Source organism: Megascapheus bottae, chromosome 22 (genome assembly GCF_031878675.1).
Source record: "Megascapheus bottae isolate mThoBot1 chromosome 22, mThoBot2.hap1, whole genome shotgun sequence".
NCBI classification, from domain to species: Eukaryota; Metazoa; Chordata; class Mammalia; order Rodentia; family Geomyidae; genus Megascapheus; species Megascapheus bottae.
In genome coordinates this window covers 14,287,572-14,310,252 of record NC_143530.1, presented here as the reverse complement: position 1 = coordinate 14,310,252, position 22,681 = coordinate 14,287,572, and the positions used below count along the sequence as shown (strand labels likewise).

The following is a 22,681-nucleotide window of genomic DNA, read 5'->3' as shown; positions in this document are numbered from 1 at the left end:
CCTCGCCCCAGCCTCCTCCAGCCTTCCGCTCTTCCTCCCTCACCACACATTTAAAATGCACATGAAAGCCAAGCACTGGTAGCTACTCAGGAGGCTAAGATCTGAGAATGGCAGTTCAAAGCCAGCCTGGGCACCATAGCTCAAGTGGTAGAGTGTTGTTGGCCTTGAGCAAAAGAAGCTCTAAGACAGCACCCAGGCCCAAAATTCAAGCCCCAAGACTGGCAAGAAATTAAATAAATAGATAGATAAATGCAAAGCGCTGGGAGCAGCCTAATGGTAGAGTGTTTGCCTAGCAGGCATGAAGCCCTGAGTTCAATTCCTGTATACCACATGCACAGAAAAAGCCAGAAGTAGTGCTGTGGTTCAAGTGGTAGTATGCTAACCTTGAAGAAAGCCCAAAGACAGTGCTCAGGCCCTGAGTCCAAGCCCCAGGACTGGCAAAAAGAAAGAAATCCAAATCAGATCACCCTACTCTCTAAGCATTTATTCTACTGACTTGGAATAAAACCCAAACTCTGTGCCAGCATTGGCCTTTATTCCTAGCCCCCTCTGACCTACTCAGCCCTCCTGGCTCAGCACGAGGTTCCCTTCTGAGTGGGTTCTCCTGTCCTCTCAGCTACTGTTGCCAAATCCTTTCCCTAGCCGCACTCTATTACACTAGCATTTGCTGGGGGCTGCTTATGTGTCTGGAGGTATTGTCTTTGTCTCCCATTAGAAGGCAGATGCCTGGGCTCAGTGGCTTGGCCAGCCATAGCCACTGTGGCCTCAGTTAAGACAGTCTGGCTGAGATTCTTCTTGAATAAAGGAACGTTTAACTTCCTGCTCCTGGCATTAATCATCTTCCAGAGGAAGGGTTTAAAGCTGGGAAGCTAGGCACTGGAACCCTATGCTAACCTATAATCCTAACTAACCAGGAAGATGAGAGCTGAGGATTGTGGTTCAAAGCCAACCCAGGCAGGGAAGTGTGTGAGACCTTTATCTCCAATAAATTACAAAAAAAAAAAAAAAGCCAGAAGTGGAGCTGTGACTCAAGTGGTAGAGAGCTAGCTTTGAGCAAAAGGAGCTCAGAGACAGCACCAGGCTGAGTTCAAACCCCAGGACCAGCATCAATCAATCAATCAATCAAATAAAGATAGAAGCTTCTGAAAATACCAAGTAGCCTAGCTAAGAAAGAGGTTTGGAAAGAGGTAGCAACAGAGTGGCTGTGGGAGCCACATGGCACAGGAAGATGGCTGCATACCTCTGGAGACAACATTTCAAACCACAGCTCTACTGTAATCTTTATTTCATGCAAGAGAATTCAGACATGGCAGAGGCTCATGTTCCCAAGGCTGGATGGTCCCCACCCCACTTCTGGATCCTCTTGTGCTCTTGGGGATCCAGCCCCAGGCTGGCTGCCCACTGAGTTCTACTGCTTAGCTGCTCAGCTGTGGACTGGGAGCAGGAGAGTGCTCGCTGTTTCCTTGACAAATAGTTTCCTCTTTGGAGATGGCTTCACTTAGGCCCTGTAGGTTATCAAGCAGGAGAAAGAGGGACCCTGGGAAAGAAGACACCAAGAGACAGACATCAGGGTGAGAGAAGGCTCTAGACTACACACAGGATGGGAGGATCTAGGGGGATAATGAAGGTTGAAGGGCTAAAAAAATACCTTTTTTTTTTTTAAACAGTATGGGAGTTTGAACTTAAAATCTCATACTTGCTTGGCTTATTTGCTCAGCTAATGCTCTATCACTTGAGTTATGCCTCCAACCTGGCTTTTTGTTTTAATTGTTATTATAAAGGTGATATACAGAGGGACCGCAGTGTCATAAGTCAGATAAAGAGTACATTTCTTAGCCAGGTGCTCACAGCTCACTCCTAGCTGCTCAGGAGGCTGAGATCTGAAGATCACTTTTCAAAGCTGGCCTGGGCACAAAAGTCAGTGAGACTCTTTTTTTATTTTTTATTTTTGTCAGTCTTGGGCTTGAGTTCAGGGCCTGAGCACTGTCTGAGGACTTTCTCAAGGCTAGAGCTCTATCGCTTGAGCCTCAGCACCACTTCCAGCTTTTTTCTATGTATGTCATACCGTGGAATCAAACCAGGTGTTTGTGCATGCTCGGCAAGCACTCTACCACTAGGCCAAACTCCCAGCCCCTCAGTGAGACTCTTATCACCAATCAACCACCAGAAAACTGGAAGTGGTGCTGTGGCTCAATGTGGTAGAGCACTAGCCTTGAGCTGAAGAGCTCAGGGTCAATGTCCAGTACCAGAGTTCAAGCCCCATGACTGACCAAAAAAAGGGGAGGGGAGGTAATTTCTTTTTCTTTTTTCTTTTTCTTTTTTTTTTTTTTTTTGCCAGTCCTGGGCTTGAGCTCAGAGCCTGAGCACTGTCCTTGGACTCTCAAGGCTAGAGCTCTACCACTTGAGCCTCAGCACCATTTCTGGCTTTTTTCTATGTATGTGGTACCAAGGAATTGAACCCAGGTCTTTGTGCATGTGAGGCAAGCACTCTACCACTAGGCCAAACTAGCCCAGGCCTTTTTTTTTTTTTTGGTGGGTCGTGGGGCTTGAACTTTGGGCTTGGGGGCTGTCCCTGAGCTCTTCAGCTCAAGGCTGCTACCTACCCTTGATCCACAGCCCCATTTCTTGTTTTCTAATGATTAATTGGAGATACTAGTGTCTCGGCTTTCTAATGCCCAGGCTGGCTTTGAATCCCAATCCCCAGATCTCAGCCTCCTGAGTAGCTAGGATTACAGATGTGAGCTACCATGCCCAGCTGTAAATTCCCTTCTTTTTTTAATTTTTGCCAGTCCTGGGACATGAACTCAGGCACTGTTCTTGAATTTCTCAAGGTTAGCACTCTACCACTTGAGCCACGGTATCACTTGCAGCTTTTTCTGTGTATGTGGTACCAAGGAATCCAACCCAGGGCTTTGTGCATGCTAGGCAAGCACTCTACCACTAGGCCACACTCACGGCCCCAAGAGCACATTTCTTTTTGGACAATGTCACTCTTTCCCTTACTCTCTCAAGCCTGGCTTTTTGCTGGTTATTTTGAAAATGGAGTCTCAAGGACTTTACCGTCAGGACAAGCCTAAAATCTCAATCTCCAGCATTTAGCCTCCTGAATAACTAGAAGACAGCCATGAGAACAGGATGGAGGAGACTCCTCGTTGGGCCTGCCCCTTCTGCTTGGCCCATTACCTTTTATGGATTCCCTAGTGTGCACGGCTGTGGGTAAAGGTGCAGATGCTGTCCTTCCTAAAGGCCTGGCGCTGGAGTCCACAAGCTTCTCATCCAACAGGGAGGGAAACTCCGCCAACAGTCGCTGCTGCTTGTAATGGGAGAGGAGACCCTCTTGCTGCAAGGTGGCCTGGGAAGGAGAGGGTTACACGCCACCTGGCCCCAGCAGAGCCTCCCCCACCTTCTTCCACCTCTTTATGAAGCAACCAGTCCACCATGGGCTCTGGTCCATTATCTCCTACCATCATGAGGTTCTTGTCCCTTTCCAGCTCCTGCACCCTTCGAGTCAGCCTCTTTCCTTCTTCCTTCCGGGCTTCCTCCTGCAAACGCCTGAGTTCCTGGTTCCGCTCCTTTTCCCTAGTGGCTTTGCGCTGGATCTGGCGCAGGGAAACCACTATAGAGAAGTAAGGGTAAGTGTAAGTCAGACCAGGAAAGCTATCTGCCACAAAAATGAGGCTGGAACGGGGGTCAGGAACACTGGGACCCAGCTGGGAAGTGACTCGGCTGATTCCCAATATCTTTTCAGTACAGTGGAAAGGGTGAGCTGATGTTCCAGGACCCTTTGCACATCTTCCTTCAGGACTCTGTATATCTTCTTCTCCCCACCCTTGTGCAATGAATGCATATTACTATTAAAAAAAAAATCACTAGTGGCTTATGACTATAATATTAGCTACTCAGAAGGCAAAGATCTGAGAATCCCAGTTCTAAACCAGCCTGAGCAGAAAAGTCCTTGAGACCCTTATTTCCAATTAACCATCAAGAGCCAGAAACAGTTCTTGTGGTAGAGTGCTAGCCTTGAGTGAAAAGGCAAAGGGACAGTGCCTAGGCTCTTAGTTCGAGCCCCAGGCAGGAAAAAAAAAAAAAAAAAAAAAGACCTGAGATAACAAAATTACATTGAGGGACTAAGGGTATGGCTTAAGTGGTAGAGCACCTGCCTACTGGGAAAGAGGCCCTGAGTTCAAAGCCTCGTACTGGAAAATAAATATGTGGCCAGGTGCCAGTGGCTCATGCCTATAATCCTAGACACTCAGATGGCTGATATCTGAGGACTGAGGTTGGAAGCCAGCCCAAATACTAAAGATCATGAGACTTTTACCTCCAATTCATCACTAGAAAATGGGAAGTGGGGCTGTGGCTCAAGGGGTAGGGTGGTAGACCTGAACTGGAAAGCTCAAGGTCAATGCCAGGCCAAGGAGTAGGGCTGTAGCCTTGAGCTGAAGAGCTCGGACAATGCCCAGGCCCAGAGTTCAAGGCCCATGACCCACAAGGAAAAAGCAAAAAAAAGTCTGTGAGACTCTAAATCTCCAATAATTATTCAGAAAAAGCCAAAAGTGCCGATGTGGCTCAAGTGGTAGAGCACTAGCCTTGAGTAAAAGAAGTCAGGGACAGTGCCCAGGCCTTGGGTTCAAGCCCCAGGACTGGCAAAGTAAAATAAAACACTACTACTAATAATAGGGGCCCACATCCACCATGACCCCATCTCACCAGCCTTGGCCTGCTCCCTCCGAGCCTCATTCAGCCTCCTCTCTGTGTCTGAAAGCTGTTCCCTCAAGCGAGTCTCCACCTCAGTCACTTTCTCTTGTAGAGCTGGAATCAAAGGGACAATGGTGTCAGGACCAGAGGTCCACACCTGTAATCCTAGCTACTCGAGAGGCTGAGCTCTGAGGATCACAGTGCAAATCCAGCCTATGCAGGAAAGTCCATGAGACATCTCTAATTAAGCACCAAAAACCAAGAAGTGGAGCTGTGGTGCAAGTAGTAGAGAACTAGCCAGTGTCCAGGCCCTGAAGTCAAGCCTTAGAACTGGCACAAAGGAAATTAAAAAGGTGCACTAGGGCGTGTCAGGACAAGTCTCCCCATGTCCATATCAGCGCTGCCCCCATCCCCCACACCTTGTCCATAGATCTCCTGCTGCTGGGTCAGCTCCTCCCGGAGACTGGCAGCTTCCTTGGTACTCTCCTGCTGGCTCTGGCGAGCTGCTTCCAGCTGCAACCCCACGCTGGCCAAGGACTCCTGTGTGCGCTGCAGCTCCTGCTCCAGTTCCTGGGCCACCTTGTTCAGCTGCTGACACTCTGCCTCCCCTGGGAGAAGGACATGGTTCCTTCCATCCTTCCCATATCCCCATCCATTCATCCATCCATCCACCATCGGTCCGTCCATCTATCCAGCCGTTCATCCTCCAATCAATCACCTATCCATCCATCCATCCATCCATCCAGTTATACCTTGCTCCCGGACTCGGCCCACCTCCTGCTGGATAAGATGGGCACTCAGCTGGAGTTCTGCATCTAGGCGGTTCCGTTCCTCCCGAAGCTGCTGCAACTCAAGGTTCATGTCTACGTCTAGTGAGGTGGGGGGTAAGGGTTGGGGACAGCTGGGACAGAGAAGGGAAAAAGTCAGGGAAAATCTCCCAGCTGCAGGACCACTTGAGCTTCCATCCCTCTTTTGTACTATCTTGGCTTCTAGCAATCAACCCCTAAATGCTCCCCAAACGCACACAGCAACACCCCACCCCACCCCCACCACAAAGTGCCCAAACTTCACCTTTCCTTGCGTAGCTGAGCAAGGGCCAGTTTTCGAGCCATCAGGCCTGCAATGGAAAAGGCAGAAAACAGAGATGAGTTTGCAAGGGCCGAAAAGGGGGTAGGAAGAAAGGGAAACGCGACGCAGGGAGTGGACGCAGGGAGGGACGGACGGGCAGGCTGAGCACACCGCAGCTGCTCCACCTACCCTGGATGGTGTGCACCTTGCGGACAGCATAGCTGAGTCTGTTGCTGAGGCTAGGAAGCCGGGTGACTGCTTGCTCCATCTTTATCATGCTGCTCTGGAAGCACATCTGAGAGCTGGGGAAAACACAGGTGATGAGCCTCCACCCTCATCTTGTCCCTACAAGACCTATAGGGCCCTCTGTAGACAACATCTCCATCCTGGTCACTATTATGCACAAGAAGTAAAGTATCAAGGGGCGGGGCTGACATATCAGAGAACAGTCTAAGTCTCTTCCTACAGAAAAATGATGACAGAGTTGGCAGCATAGTAAAGATCACTTTCATCAACATCTACTGTGACTCTTATTGAAGCCATTTTCTGATAAATCCTCCAGATCCTACGAAGACTCCCTAAACAAGAGGCTGAGAGCATGGCCTACTGGTAGAGTACTTGCCTTGTATGCACAAAGACCTGAGTTGGATTCCTTGGTACCAAATACACACATTAAAAACCCAGAAATAGGGGCCGGGACTTTGGCCTAGTGGTTAAAGTGCTTGCCTAGCATGCATGAAGACCCGGGTTCGATTCCTTAGTACCACACACATAGAAATAAGCCGGAAGTGGTGCTGAGGCTCAAGTGGTAGAGCTCTAGTCTTGAGAAAGTCCAAGGACATTGCTCAGGCCCTGAGCTCAAGCCCAGGACTGGCAAAAAAAAAAAAACAAAAAACAGAAATAGTGCTGTGGCTCAAGTGGTAGAGCTAGTCTTGAGAAAGCTCAAGGACAGTGTGCAGGCCTTGAGTTCAGTCCATAAGACTTGCAAAAAATGAACAAAAAACCTCCCTAACAAACCTGGCAACAACCTAGAGTTTGGATTACTTTAAGCCTGGAAGACTTTGGGGTAATAAGTCAGTAGTAAGAATCATTTCTGAGATGGCAGTGGCTCACACCTGTAATCCTAGCTACTCAGGAGGCTGAGATCTGATGATCAAGGTTCAAAAGTCTGCCTGGGCACAAAAGGACCTGAGACTCTTATCTCCAATTAACCCCTAGAAAAAGAGAAAGTGGGGTTTGGCTCCAGGGTAGGGGGGTAGCCTTGAGCTGAAGAGCCCAGGGACAGTGCCCAGACACAGAGTTCAAGCCCCACAACCCACACACAAAAAAGATCATTTCTGGGCCAGGTACAGTGGCTCTCACCTCTAATCAGAGCTACTCAGGAGGCTGAGATCTGAGGATGGCAGTTCAAAGCCAGTCCATGAACCACTAGGAAATCAGAAGTGGCACTGTGGCTCAAGGGTGGTAGCCTTGAACTGAAAAACTCAGGGACAGCGCCCAGGCCCAGAGTTCAAGTCATACAATAGACAATAAACAAAAACAAACAAACAACAACAAAAAAAAAAAAACCTAAAAAAACACTAAAATATTTTCCCCCAAGACAAAGAATACAACAGGGGCCGGGAATTTGGCCTAATGGTAGAGTGCTTGCCTAGCATGCATGAAGACCCAGGTTCGATTCCTCAGTACCACATACATAGAAAAAAGCTGGAGGTGGTGCTGTGGCTCAAGTGGTAGAGCTCTAGCCTAAGACAGAGAAAGCCTAACGACAGTGCTCAGGCCCTGAGCTCAAGCCCAAGACTGGGGAAAAAAATAAAATAAAATTCTGTAATCTGGTTCCAAAGCAAAACCTTGTCACAGGCTTATCTTTCTGAGGGACAAGGCACTTGTAGTGTGTTGAAACTGGGCAGTACTTCCTCATAAGTAGTTGAATCCCATGAAAATTAAAACGTACCCCCCCCCCACTTTTTTTGGTTCTGGGAATGGAATCCAGGGCCTCTTGCATGCTAGGGAAACACTCGCCACTCAGCCCTGATATTTATTTTATAGTTTATTTATTTTTGTGCTTAAGCTAATAGCCTTGAGCTCTTACTCAACTTTTTTTTTGCTCACAGTGGACACTCTACCACTTGGACCATGCCTCCAGTCTAGAGGTTAGATAGAAATAGTTTTTCCGACTTTTCTGCCTAGGCTGGCTTCCAATCTCAATCCTCAAAACTCAGTCTCATGAGTAGCTAGGATTACAGGCATGAGCAACCAGTGGGCAGCTCCTAGCATTTATTTTAAATGAAAATCTAGCGAGCAAATAGGGGACAGCTTCAAATAAAGATGGATTTTTTTCCCCCCAAACAGGAAATGCCTATCCTTGAAAACTTCTGAAGGCTCGCTCTACTTAGCTCAAATGCTGCTACAGGAGGCAGACAGGAGAGGGGCCCCTTCCACGGAGCTCAGTGGAATTGACAGCCAGTGTGAGGGAGAGGAAGCTGTCCCAGGAGAAATCAAACATGGAAGTTTTCAAAGGGCCATCCCTTTCGAGCTGCCAGCTTTCTTATCTCTCTTGCCTGAGGCTTCTCTGATTCCAAGATGGCCCAGAAGCCAGGGAAGAGGCAATATTGCTGTCCACACACTCCTCCATTGCAGATACCTGCTTACAGCACTGGCCACAAGCTTCAGCTGCTCCTCAGCCAACGCTGTCTGCTGCTGCTGCCGCCGCCTGGCCTCCTGAGCCCGGTTCAGCTCCATCTGCAAGGACTGAGAAGATGTAGTAAAGGATGGGGTCCCTCTCCCGCACCTGGCACACAGACCTCAGCCAGGGGCTTCACACTCAGACCTTGGCACTCATCCGCTCCACCTCCACTTCTGCGGCTTTATCCTGAAGGGAGCGCTCCAAGATGGCCTGCTCTTGGCTCTGGGCTCTGACTTGTTCCTGGAGCTCAGCCACCTGGAAGAAGAGGGGAGCTAGGCAGTGCAGAGCCAAAGGCTGGGGGCGAGGGAGAGACTCAGGGTTATGGGGCAGGGGTAAAGATCTCTCAGGAACAGCACTCAGGCCCTGAGTTCAAGTCCCAGGACTGGCACATACATACAAAAATAATACCATAAGGAAATAAGCCATTGGGCCTCCTGAAGACCGTTAGTCCAAATGTCTTTCCAGAAGCATGTTTCATTGAAGAAATGTCATTTGACCCACCCACACCCTGACCTTACCACCCCATCTTCAAATGCTGTCACCTGTCTAGAGAGCTGGCCTGACTATTCCAGCAAAGTCTCTACCACATCATCTTTCACATTTGTCTTGTAGCACGTATAATTGCTTGATATTATTCAACTGTCGGTTTACTGAGTCTTCATTCTAGAATCTGAACCTCACAAGAACAGGTTATCATCTGCTTTGTTCTGATTTGGTTTTTTGTTTTGTTTTGTTTTTTGGTACTAGTACCAGAGTTTGAAGTCAAGAGTTTTGTGCTCTCAATCAGCTTTTTCATTCAGGTTTGGGTTCTACTGCTTTAGCTATAACTCCAGATCGACTTTTTTTTGGTAGTTAATTGGAGACGGAGTCTCATGGACTTTTCTGCTTTGGCTGATTTCAAGCCACAGTCCTACAGGTCTCAGCCTTCTAAGTAACTAGGATGATAGGCATGAGTCACTGGCACCCAGCTCTAAATTCTTTCTTTTTCTTTTTCCCCAGTAACTGCCATCCTTGTGCGAGGATAATGCAGAGAGAAACACAGTCACTGACCTGGCCCTTCAGTTTCTCCATGTAATCTCTGTGCTCTATATCCTGGGACTTAAGCTGGACCATGAGAGTGAATACCTTCTCTCGCCAGCGCTGCAGCAGGGACTTGCACTTCTTAGCAAATTCGTTCTCCAGGCAATCTGGGGGTTGAACCTGGAGGTAGAAAGGAAGAGATGCAGCCAGGCACGTTGGCTTACACCTGTAATCCTAGCTGCTCAGGAAGCTGAGATCTGAAGACTGCACTGAAGTCCGAGAGACTCTTATCTCCAACCACCAGAAAACCAGAAGTGGTGCTGTGGCTCAAGGGGTAGGGCAACAGCATTGAGCTGAAGAGATCAGGAACAATGCCCAGGTCCAGAGGTAAGGTGGTAGCCTTAACCTAAAAAGCTTAGGGACAGGGCCCAAATCAAGAGTCCAAACCCCATGACAGAAAAAAAAAAAAAGAAACAAAGAAGTGTGACTCCTGGAGAAACAAAGGAGAGAAGGGCCATATTTGTGGGGGTTGTTTCTGCCTGAACAGTGAAGCCAAAGCAAGAAGAGCTAGAGCTGGGCATCAGTGGTTCATACCTGTAATCCTAGCTTCTCAGGAAGCTGAGATTTAAGGATCCCAGTTCAAAGCCAGCCCAGGGAGACTCTTATTTCCAATGATGTACCAAAATGCTTGAAGTGGAGCTGTGGCCCAAGTGCACTAGCCTTAGCAAAAAAAGACTCAGGGATAGCCCCTAGATCCTGAGTTCAAGCTCTAGAACGCACACACACACACACACACACACACACACACGAGGAATGTGGGGAAAGAACCCAGGAGGTGTTGCAGCAGGGACTCACAGGGAGGCCAGACAGCAAGCTTAGGATCAAGTGATGGTTGTCTAGGAGAGGCCTACCTTCCTGGTCAGTTCCTCCTCCTGAAGAGTGAGCATGTGCATGAGGCTCTGCACACGCACCTGCAGCAGCTCCGTGGTGGTGTGGAGGCTGGTGCGCTCCTCTTTCAGGTGCTGCAAGTGGTGGGAGCAGTGCCAATTAGGGCCTCCATAGCTGCCCTCCAGCAGCTGACAGTCTGGGCCCCTGGACAGCACTCTACCCCTCTTCTCGCCTGAGACCGCCCTCATCCTGACCTGATTTCCCACAATGCCCCCTCCACGACCACGCCCCTGCAGTCCCTCCACCTGCATAGTGTCCAGAAGCTCCGCTCGCTCAGGTTCCCATGCTTGGTTGCAGACTTCTGGAGGGACTTGTTCCCCCACGTATTTCCTCAGATTCTCCACCAAGGTCACCTGGGCCTCCAAGTCTTCTTGAGTCTTGCTAGGGTTGGATGGGAATGCAACAGCCATCTGTGACACTGGGGACCTCCAAGTACCCATGCGTCCCCTAAGCCACACTGCCCACTTACGCCAGCTGCTTCCTCAGCAGCTCAGCCTCCTTCTGAGCCATGGCCAGCTCCTTGGCTTCCGCCGCCCTCCTGCTTTCGAGACCATTCAGAGACTTCTCCAAACTCTCAGCCTTGCTGGTCAAACTGGAAAGAGCCTCCTGGTGAGCCTGCGTCAAGGAGGACAGCTGTGGGGAGAAGAGCGTGCTCAGCAGGGACCAGCTGGGCCACACTGGAAGGCCTTCCAAACCTTCCTGTGCCATGACGCAGAGAACTCCCGGACAGAACACGTCGCCCTACTCGTGGCATCATGTTGTCCCCACTCATCTTCAAATCCATCAACAATTCCTCCCAAAACATCCTCATTTCTCTGACTCTTCATGTCAACTAACAATAATCTAAGGTAAGCTGGACAAGGGCAACCATTTCTTAACGGGTCTTCACAATTCTTTAGTGTCTTTTTGTGCCATTCCGATCAAACGCCTTGTAGCCTGGCCAGGCCTGCTTTCTTGAGCGCCTTCCCACATCACTCTGTGCCAGGTGGACATGGACTTCTCGTTCTGCAGAGAGCATGCTCCCCTCCTCAGAAGGTCTCACTGCTCTTAATCCCTCCCCAGGACTCTGGCTTATCACTATCTCCGTTTTCTTAGCACAGGTACCAACTGACATTCCTACTGTAATATTTGCTCACCATCTCCCATGGGAAAGGATCCTCTAGGAAGAGAGGAATCTATTTTTTTCTCCCTACTTTAACCAGTGCTTGGGTTTGAGAGCCAAGTAAGAGTTGTGGGACAAATGAGTAAAGAGGGGGAAGTAGCCACCTTGTTCCTGCCCCTGTCCTTTTCTGACTCCATACCACAATAAATGTGTGATAGAAATCACAAAACCAAAAGTTTGTTGTTGTTGGGTTTTTTTTTTTTTGTCACTGAGACTTGGACTCTGGGTCTGGGCACTGTCCCTGAGCTCTTCAGCTCAAAGCTACCGACCTACCCCTTGAGCCACAGTGCCACTTCCAGTTTTCTAGTGGCTAACTGGAGATGAGTCACACGGACTTTATTATCCAGGCTGACTTTGAACCATGATCTTCAGATCTCAGTCTCCTGAGTAACAAGGATTATAGACATGAGCCACTGCACCTGGCTTATCACTACATTTCTTTTTCTTTTCTTTCTTTCTTCTTTTTTTTTTTTGGTGGGTCATGGGGCTTGAACTTGGTCTGGGTGCTGTCCCAGAGTTCTTCCACACAAGGCTACCACTCTACCACTAGGCCTGGGCACTGCCTCTGAGCTCTTCAGCTCAAGGCTACCGCCCTACCCTTAAGCCAAGCCCCACTTTCTGTTTTCTAGAGGTTATTTGGAGATAAAAGTTTCAAGATCCTTCTGAGCCCAGGATGGTTTTGAACTGTGATCCTGAGATCTCAGCCTCCTGAGTAGCTAGGATGACAGGAGTGAGCCACTGCGGCCAGCCTCTCATCATTCTTGTTACACAGTTCTCAGCTGGCCCCAGTGCCTCTCACCCTGCAGCCTCCACCCATGCGCAAAGCGACCTCATGCTTTCGCTTAGGCCTCCATATGCTACCCCACCTGAGCATTCTATCATTTGAATGTTAATATCATAAAGCCAATGGATCAACATTTTTTTTTTTATGCCTCTGAACCTTGGCTTAAAGGTAGAAAGGCCTTTCCCACCCCAATGTTATATAGAATTCGCTCCTGTTTCCTCCTAATACCTTTATGTGTTCATTTCTTGATATCTTCATTGGGTAGGGTGGCTTTTCCTAGCCCTGGACTTAGTGCTCCCTTACCCTTTGCCTTCAAGGAACTTCTCCCAACTGCAATTTGTTAATTGTGATCACATTCAATGTTAACTGAGTCCTGCATTAATCTCCACATTCAACAGTGAGGGCAGGAACTCAGGCAGTCTGAGTATTAAGTGGCTAATTCCTGTCTCAGTGATGACAAAGAAAAGCACAGAGTGTCTTCACTGAGTAATCTCTCCCACGTCCACCTTCCCTACTTTACTCTCACCACACTTGCAGATGAATCAGGGATCTGGAATAAAGTAGGGAAGAAAACTAATTGCTACTGGAGGGAACAGGAAGGTTTCAACTGGTATAAAGTCACTTAACAGGGCTGGGAATGTGGCTCAGTGGTAGTGTGCTTGCCTAGCCCTGGGTTCAATTCCTCAGTACCACATAAACAGAAAAGCCAGAAGTGGCCCTGTGGCTCAAGAGGTAGAGTGCTAGCCTTGAGCAAAAGAAGCTCAGGAATAGCGCCCAGGACCTGAATTCAAGCCCTAGGACTGGCAAAAAAAAAAAATAATGATTTTTTAAAAATAAAGTCACTTGGGGCCAGGAGTTTGGCCTAGTGGTTAAAAGTGCTTGCCTAGCATGCATGAAGACCCGGGTTCGATTCCTCGGTACCACATACATAGAAAAAAGCCGGAAGTGGTGCTGAGGCTCAAGTGGTAGAGCTCTAGCCTTGAGAAAGTCCAAGGACAGTGCTCAGGCCCTGAGCCCAAGCCCAGGACTGGCAAAAAAAAAAAAATAAAGTCACTTGACAGACAAGTACAGTTTGAATAAGACCCAAACATGCAAGTTCTGGTTCTTTCCTGACCACTTGCTATGCTCCTTCACTAAAGACTCTGCGCTGCCACTCTGTGAGGCCTGCTCTTTGCTGGGAAGATCCTGTCCAACTATGTTGTTATGGATCTGAACCTCTCCCACCCTCACATTTACCTGCTCTTGATGCATCCTCTGAACCTCCTCCAACTCCCGCTGGCTTCCCTCTTCCAGGTTCTTCCGAATGACCTCAGCCCCAGCCAAGGCAACACGCAGGCCTTCAGCTTCAGCTTGGCCAGCCTTCTCCGCCTGTGCCAAGGCCTCCAGCTCCATGGCCTGGGTCTCCAGTCTCATCTTCTGCTGCAGAGAGGTTTCTCGAAGGGTCCGGACCTCATCCTCTAACCGCCGCAGCTCTCGCAGCTGCCGAGAAATCAGCTCAGCCTGCTGGCTAAGGGCTTGTGACCCCTCCAACTCCATGTACCTTAAAAGACAGGTTAGCACAAGCAAGATGTGTCTCTCGGGCTGGAGGGTGACCAAGGTCATAAATGGAGACAGAAAGGAGATGGATAAAGCTGAGGCATAGGGATCTCTGTAACAGCAGCAGCAGCAGCAACATCCCACCCCTAAGAAGGCAATGCCTGGTGCAGTCCCAACACTCAGGAGTCGGATGAAGGAGAATGAAGAGTTTGAAGTCAGCCTGGGCTACAGAGCAAGACCATGTCAAGGAGAAAGGAAAGGAGGGAGGGAAACACGAAAGAGAAAAAAGAAGAAAAGGAAGATGGAAAAGGGCCCTACTAAGCACATCTAGCTGACTGTCTGGGCTCAGAGGACCTTAAGAGTCAGTGACAGTAAAGAACATGCTCTTTCCAAACAGATACTGCATCAAATTGCACTTTACAAGCCCACATATTATAAGTGAACACGTCAGAAGATTCAGAGACTTCTAAATTCTCACATAAAGTAAACATGATGCAACATGGAAAAAAGGAGCCTCTGAGCTTACAGTATCAATATGGCACAGCCAACTGTTAGGTATGGGCTTTTATCAAGTGCGTGGTATACTGTATAAGTATAGGGAGTACAATACATCCGTGTATTGCTCTGAAACTTTGGAAAAAGGTCCACTGGAGTCACGGAGTTATGCATGTTTTCTGCTTTGTTGGTGGTGAGGAGTTATTCATGTTTTCTGTTTTGTTGGTGGTGGGGGGGCTACACACATACACACACACACACACACACAGGTATTAGGGTTTAAATTCAGGAACTTGAACTTGCTAGGATTGCTTCCTGAGCTTGCACTCTGCCACTTCAGGTATGCCTCCAGTTCAGCTTTCTGTTGGTTATTTTAGAGATGGAATCTCCAGGGCTTTTCTGCCTTAGTTAGCTTTGAATCATGATCCTCTGGATCGCAGCCTACTGAGTAGCTAGGATTACAGTCATGAGCCACCAGGGCCTCCCTTTATCTAAGTTTAAACTATACCTCCTTCACTGGGAACAGAACCTTTTCTTTTTTTTATCTTAAATAATGTATTTAAGGGCCTGGGCACTGTCCTTGACCTCTTTTTGCTCAAACCTACCACTCTACTTTGGACCACAGCTCTACTTCTGGTTTTCTGGTGGTTGTTAAGAGTCTCACAGACTTTCCTGCCCAGGCTAACCTTGAACCGCAGACCTCATATCTCAGCCTCCTGAGTAGGTGGTGGTATGAGCCACCAGCACTTGACTCTTACTGAGAACTTTTTTTTTTTTTTTTGCCAGTTCTAGGGCTTGAACTCAGGGCCTGAGCATTGTCCTCGGACTTTCTCAAGGCTAGAGCTCTACCATTTGAGCCACAGCACCACTTCTGGCTTTTTCTATGTATGTGGCACCAAGGAATTGAACCCAGGTCTTTTGTGCATGCTAGGCAAACACTCTACCACTAAGCCAAACTCCCGTCCTCTTACTGAGAACTTTTAAGTCAGAATCTCCTTTACTCATTTTTGTCATATGCATCACTAGTATCTAGTATACTATTTATGCATTGTAGGTACCGATAACTGTCTATGTATTAACCACTTGCTTGGAATGGGCAATCCTGGATTCTAACCTTAACAACAAATATACACCTAACACACATGCATGCATGCACGCGCACACACACACACACTAGTTATGGAACCCAAGGGCCAAAACAGAGTAAGAATGAATCCACAGCCTTGCTATTTCTGTGTAGCTTCAAATGTGGTCCTTCTGCCTCAGTCACACAGTAGCTACAACTGTTTACAAGGGTGTATCACCAAGTATAACCTAAGGAATCTGTGAAGTGGAAGACAGCAGCAAGTCAGTACATCAGCGATGGATTCCCTACCTGCCTCTGTGCACTGGCCCCTGCATATTGACAGATGTATCTTGTTCCCACACAGTCACTGGAGGCCTCAGTGGGTCTATCCGTCTCTCTGAGACATTGTGAAGGGTCGGAGATGGGACCAGGGGAAAGTCTGAGACCCACGTCGGAGCCATTCTTGGCAGATTTGACTGGGGCCGAACTTGGAAGTGGGAAGGAGGCATCAACCCCGAGAAACCTGTGGAATCACATGAGCAGTCAGGTTCAGTTTCTGAGGAGGAGGCAGAGTCCCTGAGACCCTTGCCTGGCCTTACTCACCTGAAGGTGGCAACATCCCCACTTTATTTGAAGACTCTAGATTCTGTCTCCAGTCACCTATCTTCCCCTGGACAATAGGAGAAATAAGTACACTCCAGTTCAATTTTCAGGTCACCTTCCAAAAAGAAAGCCCCTACAATAACAAAGTCATAATCCTTAAATTACAGGGAGGTCCACCCAGTTCTCAGCCCCTCTTCCTACTTCTCAAATAAGGGCAGGAAATACCCCAAGATCTTTGTCTGTCTCAACCTGACTCCTGATAGGACAGGGCAGTAACCATGACATGGAAACAATTTACTGAGACACATAGAGTCCTTGCTTGTTACTTATAGGATGCTGGGTAGTGCCTTTACCCTCCTCTGTAAATTTCTATAATCGCTGTTGCCCAAGACTGGAGGTGAGAAAGGAGGAGATACACAGTGCAGGGGTCCTGAGCCCAAATTCCAGAGTTCTCTCCATGGCTTGCCATCCAGGCACCACCAAGCCTTGACTTTCGGGTCCTTTTTTATCATAGCGCTGGGCCAAGGCAGAGCATCAGGAGAAGGTGACCACATGCAGGGCTACAAGCTTCTTTAGGACTCCTAGAAATCCAGACAGCCTAGAGTCCATAGCAGAGAAGCCAGCTTTGCGGCATGTCACCCAAACCTCTCTACAACTTTCCCCTTAGTTTTTTCCCCAGTATCTCTTCAGCTTCCATCCCTGTTGTCCTTTTTCTCTGGAGTCTGGGTTTTTTTTTTTAAGAGCATTGTTCTCCCCAGCCCTCCCAACCCAAACTCATCTTTTTATTTTTCCCTTCCTACAGGAGCTTGAGGTTTCCCTTCTGACATCTTAAGTCTGCTTTTATTCTGAGGGGGGAAAAAAAAAATATTCTGGTCCCACACTCAGCTAATACCTGCTCGGTTTTCCCTCTTCCCTCCCCTAAACACTCCAGGTTCTTCACCCTGCTGGACCCTGAGCGCTAAGGCTGTTTACAACACCTCAGCTGTTCCTTTACCCGACTCCTGCACCCCTCTTCCCTAAGTGTCCCCTGAACCCACCCCAGGACCCCCTTGCTCAAAGCCCCTTCCCGCCCCCAACTGACTCTTCCCGAACGCCCCTTACCCGGCGCGAGGAACCCTTGCGGCCCTCTGGCCACACCCCCTATGCGTCGCTCGGGGCGTGGCCTCTGCCCCCCCCCCCAAAGCGCATGCGCCAGGCGGGTACCCTGGCGGGCTCTCCCGAAGATGTTTTTTTTTTTTTTTGCACCGGAAGCAGGAGAACGGAAGACGCACGCAAGCGCAGTGGAGTCTAAGGCGGGGCCTAATGAACGCGTCGAGACTTCTACGCGCCCTGACGGCTCCGCCCCCATCCCGGAACCCGGGAAAAGTTGAGAACTAATCAGAAAAGGCTGAAGGCCAGAGATCGAGGTCCCGCCCAGATGGCTGCCCAATGGAGCCGAGAAGAGCAAATGAGCCGACCAATCAGAAACAGGACGGGGGGGAGCGGGCTAGCTCGGCGCGAAGTCCGACCCGGGAATTCCGAAGGAGGGGCCTGCGCTGCAGGCCGCCCGCGCGCTCCGGCCGCGCCCCTCCCAGCTCCGGCTTCCTGGGCTGTCAAACTGCTGCCGCGGAGCGAGCGGGTCCCGGGCCCTGGGATCCCGGGACACTGACTGGAGCCGAGACCACTCTGAGGCTGCCCCGCGCAGGGAGATCTGCAACTGGGTTAGGTGAGGAACGGAGAAGACGGAGTTTTCCCTGCAGCATAGCTAGGGGGAGGTCCTCTCTCCGTGTTTAATCCCACCCTGAGTAGCCAGGAAGGCAAGGGATTCATTCCGTCCGCTTTGTTGGAGCATTTGGCGAACTTGTTTGCACGGAACTGCCCTTTGAGGTGACCGTGGATCACTTCCCCCCAGGGATTCAAACTAGGACAGAAGGGTGGGGCGCGCGCCGACGGGAGGGGTGCTCCTTGACAGCCGGCTTCTCTTCTCCAAAGTGCACTGAAATGAGAAGTGTGCTTTTGCACGTACGTCTGTGCACAGATCCCCTCCATCCCCAAACCGCCTAATGTACCGTTCTTACTCAGATTGGTGGCTTCCCTGGTGTTTGACCGCCTGGGGATCCAGCTCAATGGAGGTGCACTAAGGAAGTGTTCTTGGTTTTACATCAGGACTTGCTGGGAAATTTCTTCAGTTGCCAATCTACATAATAGTCTTTTTGTTTGTCTTGTATTGCATTCCCAGGCTGCTGGCACTCTGAATTCGCACTATTCAGGTTGTGTATTCCTCCGCTCGTTTGCCACAGACTTGAGACGTGAACTCAAGCCAAGTGCTTGGCAAAGGTGATGGATTCCTGAAGTGGAAGAAGTGGTGCGGATGAAGCCCCGCCCATGCTGCCCTGCTTCCAGCTAAACTCCACCCATGCTGCCCTGCTTCCAGCTGCTGCGCATAGGGGGCGGCAGGGGTGGTGATCTCTACACCTTCCACCCCCCGACTGGAACCGGCTGCACCTATCGTTTGGGTTGCAGGGCTGACCTGTGTGATGTGGCTCTGCGACCCCAGAAGGAGCCAGGTCTCATCTCTGGGGTCCACGCAGAGCTGCATGCTGAGCGCAGAGGTGATGACTGGAGGGTCAGCCTGGAGGACCACAGCAGCCAAGGTGAGCCATGAGCTGGGCAGCTGCAGGTTAGAATGAGTCCCTACCTGGTGGGATAGTGGTGATTCAGTACTCTCTTGTCTTCTTCTCTACAAGGCTGAGGTGGATCAAGGATCTGGGGACGTCAACAGTGAAATGTCACAGTGTTCTGAGCCTCCACTCAGAACTGGCTTACTTTCTAGTTTTACTGAGGCTCCTTGTTCCTGTGTTAGGGAAGTTGTGATGGATTGTAGAGACTTGGACATGTATCTTTCTTCCTAATTCAAGGCAGCCTCAGAGGGCTGGATTTGCCAGGCACTAAAGGCTCACACCCATAATCCTAGCCACTCAGGAAGCTGTGATCTGAGGATCACAGTTCAAAGCCAGCCCGGGCTGGAAAGTCCATTAGGCCCTTATCTTCAATAAACTACACAGAAAAAATCAGAAGTAGCACAGTGGCTCAAGTATAGGGTGCTAGCCTGGAACCAAAGATGCTCGGGGAAAGTGCCCAGGCCCAGATTTCAAGCCTCAGAACCAAAATAAGAGGCCTGGATTCACAGTTGGGTTCTGCCACTGGCCCCTGGCAAAACATCAGGCCTGTCACTTCACCTCTCTAAGGCTTTGTTTCCCCTTAGGTAAAAAACACAAGGCTTGGTGAATTCTATATTAGAATGTTGGGAGCATAGGCTACAGTGGCCAATACTCATTGTAGAGTTTACTATTGTGTTATGTGTTAGGCATTGTTTTAAGTACATTGAATGTAGATGATACTAACACATTAATTACCAAAGGAAAATAAGACACAGAGGTTAAGAAATAGATGGATTTAGGAAGTAGCCATGTGGCTCAAGTGGTAGAGCTCAAGGCTAGAGATTTACCATTTGAGCCAAAGAGCTCAGGGACAATGCCCAAGCCCAGAGTTCAAGCCCCACAACCGACAAAAAAAAGAAAAAGAAAAGAAACAGATTGGCATAGTGGCATACACCATCTGTAATCCCAGCATTTGCAAGGCTGAGGCTGCAGGATCTGGAGTTCAAAAGATCTGTAGGCTGCACGCAGCATGATTCTGCCTCAAAAAAAAAAAAAACAAAAACCAACAGCTGGTAAGTGGTAGAGCCAGAACTTGAACTAGTTGAGCTATACTACCTGTTTTTTGAGTGGGAGCAGGCCTAAGCACACTGAAGCAGAAGCCCATCCATGGGAGAGCACAAGAAAATTAAACTTGTCACGGGCTGGTGGTGGCTGTAATTCTATCTACTCAGGAGGCTGAGATCTGAGGATTGGGATTCAAAGCCAGCCTGAGCAAGGAAGCCTGTAAAACTTAATCTCCAATTAACCATCAAAAGGCCAGAAGAAGAGCTTTGGCCCAATGGTAGAGAGCTAACTTTGAGCAAAGTAACTCAAGGACAATGCTTAGGGCCTGAGTTCAAGCTCCAAGACTGTCACTAGTAAATACATTTAAACACTAAACTTAAATAAACTTGTCTCCCACTATAGGTGGTGTCACCAGCCAGGGGGGAAACCAAGCAGGGTCAGATTTCTCCACTCCTGATTGGCCATTTCTGTTCTTGTTTGTTTTGTTCTGCACCATCAACAGGGACTTTGGTCAATAATGTCCGGCTCCCAAAGGGTCACAGGCTGGAGTTGAGTGATGGTGACCTCCTGACCTTTGGCCCTGAAGGGCCCCCAGGAACCAGCTCCTCAGAATTCTACTTCATGTTCCAACAAGTCCGGGTCAAACCTCAGGACTTTGCTGCCATTACCATTCCACGGTCTAAGGGAGAAGTGGGGGCTGGGGCAGGTTTCCAGCCCATGCTGCCTTCCCAGGGAGCCCCACAACGGCCCCTCAGCACCTTTTCCCCTGCCCCCAGGGCCACACTCATTCTCAACTCCATTGGCAGCCTCAGCAAGCTCAGGACCCAGCCCCTCACCTTCTCTCGGGGTGGAGGTGGGCCACAAAGCCTTCCTGCTCCCACTCCATCTGAGGAAGTGAGAACCCCACCTGCCCCACCCCCACGGAATCGGAGGAAATCAGCTCACCGAGTATTGGCAGAACTGGATGACGAGAGCCCCCCACCAGTACTTATTGGGCCTAGGAAGAAACTCCGTGTGGAGAAAGCCCCACTGGCAACCAGTGGGTAAGTGGCATCATCTGTCCTGTTAGCTTCTTTCCAGTATGTTGCTGACTGGCCTTTTGATTTCTTCTCAGAGCCTCAGCTTGGAAAGTGAGGATAGGTGGAGGACAAAAGCAGAAGAGATAATGGAATGGCGAGTAGTTCTGACCGATGTGCACTGAAAGAAGCAAGTCAGTTGGGGTGGAAGCAATGGGCTAAAACAACTGAAGTGTTAAAAAAAATATCCAAGCTGGGAAGGTGGCTTAGTGGTAGAGTGTTTGCCTAGCATGCATGAAGCCCTGGGTTCCATTCCTCAGAGCCACATAGAAGCGGTGCTATGGCTCAAGCAGTACAGTGCTAGCCTTGAGCACAAAGGCTCAAGGACAGATCCTAGGCCCCGAGTTCAAGCTCCAGGACTGGCCAAAAAAAATCCTAGGAAACTGGGAATAGGAGCTAACAAGCACCAGGGTCTCCCTCGGTTAGGGAACCCCCCTCCCAAAAAAAAAAAAAGCACACGTGTAATCCCCTAACATTGATGGTCAAGGCAGGATTCAGTTGGAGACTAGGTTACATAGCCAGGCCTGTCCATTTGACAGGGCCAAGGATATGTGCGTGTGTACAGTATCTCTGTGTAACCCAGAATAGCACCAGATTTGATTATACTACCTTGGCCTCCTCAACGCTGGCTGGCATTATGAGTATGTGCCACCATGCCCAGCTGAACCAGGATATTCTATCAGGCAAACCACACCTACCAGCCCAAAGATTAATCCAGGGGCTGGGAGTTTGACCTAATGGTACAGTACTTGCCTAGCATGCACAAAGACCTGGGTTCAATTCCTCAATACCATACACATAGAAAAAAAGCTAGAAGTGGGGCTGTGCTCAAGTGGTAGAGCTCTAGCCTTGAGAAAGTCCAAGGACACTGCTCAGGCCCTGAGCCCACGCCCAGGACTGGTAATCCATTCCAGTTCTTTTGTGGCAGCCTACCCCAAGAAGGAACAGTGGCCTGGGTCCAGACCAAAGGAAACAGAACTAGCACTTCCAGTCCATGATTGGATATGGAAGGGATTCATATTGGATCTTAAGAGATGCTTCCCTTCTTCCCTTCCCTCCACAGGAGGGAGTGACTACAGGCAAAGGTTTGTGGCTATGAATACATTGACTCAGGCCTGGAGCACCCGTGGCCACGATGACAGAAGAAGTTTTGGATCACACCCAGGCACTTGGGCTTCTAGGCAAGCACTAACCACTGAGCTCCACCCTCAGCTTCATTAATGTTCTTGGATGGTTAGTATCACCTAAAGCATCCTGAGAAAATTCACAGCACAACCCCCACACTTTTTTACATTGTAGCCAATCTTGTCACTAACTGATTTCGCTGAGTTGGCTTTTCAAAGCTTTGGTTTTTTTATTTCCAAATAAAGAATAAGCAGCTTGACATAGTCCCGGGTTCTTTTTCTTCTCGTGGACCTGAATTTTTTTTGTGGATTCGCTACTCTTTGCTTCTCAGTTCTTAGAAAGCTTTAAATATAGTCCGGAGAGGGACAGGCAAGGTGCAGAGATGGGGAGAATGATGAAAGGTGTGATACCAATCAAGAAGCCAGAAGTCCCAGCCTTGAACCCCAAACCCAGGCAAGAATAAGAAGGACCTGAGTTTAAGCCCCAGTGCTGGAATGCATGTGCATGTACACACATACACAAAGCAATTTAGGTGATGCCTGTTTCAGAATGTCAGAATGGCATGGAAGCAGTTAGTATGGGTCATTAGTTTTCTCCACCTCTGCTCCCTCTTAAGGAGCTGAAGGATAAACTAAAGACAGAATTATCTGTCTACTGTGTCCCAGGCTTCTTTATTTAAGAACCAAGTGTTGAATAACATGGAGATTAAA

The 22,681-nt window shown here is 49.1% G+C and overlaps 2 protein-coding genes across 11 annotated transcripts; one reads left to right on the top strand and one right to left on the bottom strand.

Moving 5' to 3' along the window:
- Positions 1-1,268: 1,268 nt before the first annotated feature.
- On the bottom strand, positions 1,269-17,187 carry Cchcr1 (coiled-coil alpha-helical rod protein 1). Of its 10 annotated transcripts, none has more exons than XM_090356087.1 (18): positions 17,168-17,187; positions 16,067-16,133; positions 15,773-15,986; positions 13,603-13,906; positions 10,890-11,053; positions 10,666-10,801; positions 10,384-10,494; positions 9,503-9,652; positions 8,597-8,707; positions 8,411-8,517; positions 5,956-6,068; positions 5,770-5,815; positions 5,451-5,599; positions 5,118-5,306; positions 4,711-4,812; positions 3,465-3,616; positions 3,184-3,352; positions 1,269-1,537 (listed from the first exon to the last, which is right to left on the bottom strand). In XM_090356087.1, exons 2-18 carry the CDS (start codon positions 16,080-16,082, stop codon positions 1,416-1,418), a joined length of 2,355 nt encoding a protein of 784 aa, XP_090212213.1. In that variant the 5' UTR covers positions 16,083-16,133; positions 17,168-17,187; the 3' UTR covers positions 1,269-1,415. The 10 variants fall into 10 exon arrangements, with proteins under 10 accessions (XP_090212213.1, XP_090212207.1, XP_090212209.1 ...); XM_090356081.1 differs by lacking the exon at positions 17,168-17,187 and adding an exon at positions 16,420-17,107; XM_090356083.1 differs by lacking the exon at positions 17,168-17,187 and adding an exon at positions 16,420-17,107 and having other exon boundaries at positions 3,184-3,313.
- Positions 17,188-17,369: 182 nt separating this feature from the next.
- On the top strand, positions 17,370-22,230 carry Tcf19 (transcription factor 19). Its single transcript, XM_090356080.1, has 4 exons — positions 17,370-17,771; positions 18,285-18,699; positions 20,273-20,813; positions 21,910-22,230. Exons 2-4 carry the CDS (start codon positions 18,462-18,464, stop codon positions 21,917-21,919), a joined length of 789 nt encoding a protein of 262 aa, XP_090212206.1. The 5' UTR covers positions 17,370-17,771; positions 18,285-18,461; the 3' UTR covers positions 21,920-22,230.
- The last annotated feature ends 451 nt before the right edge of the window (positions 22,231-22,681 follow it).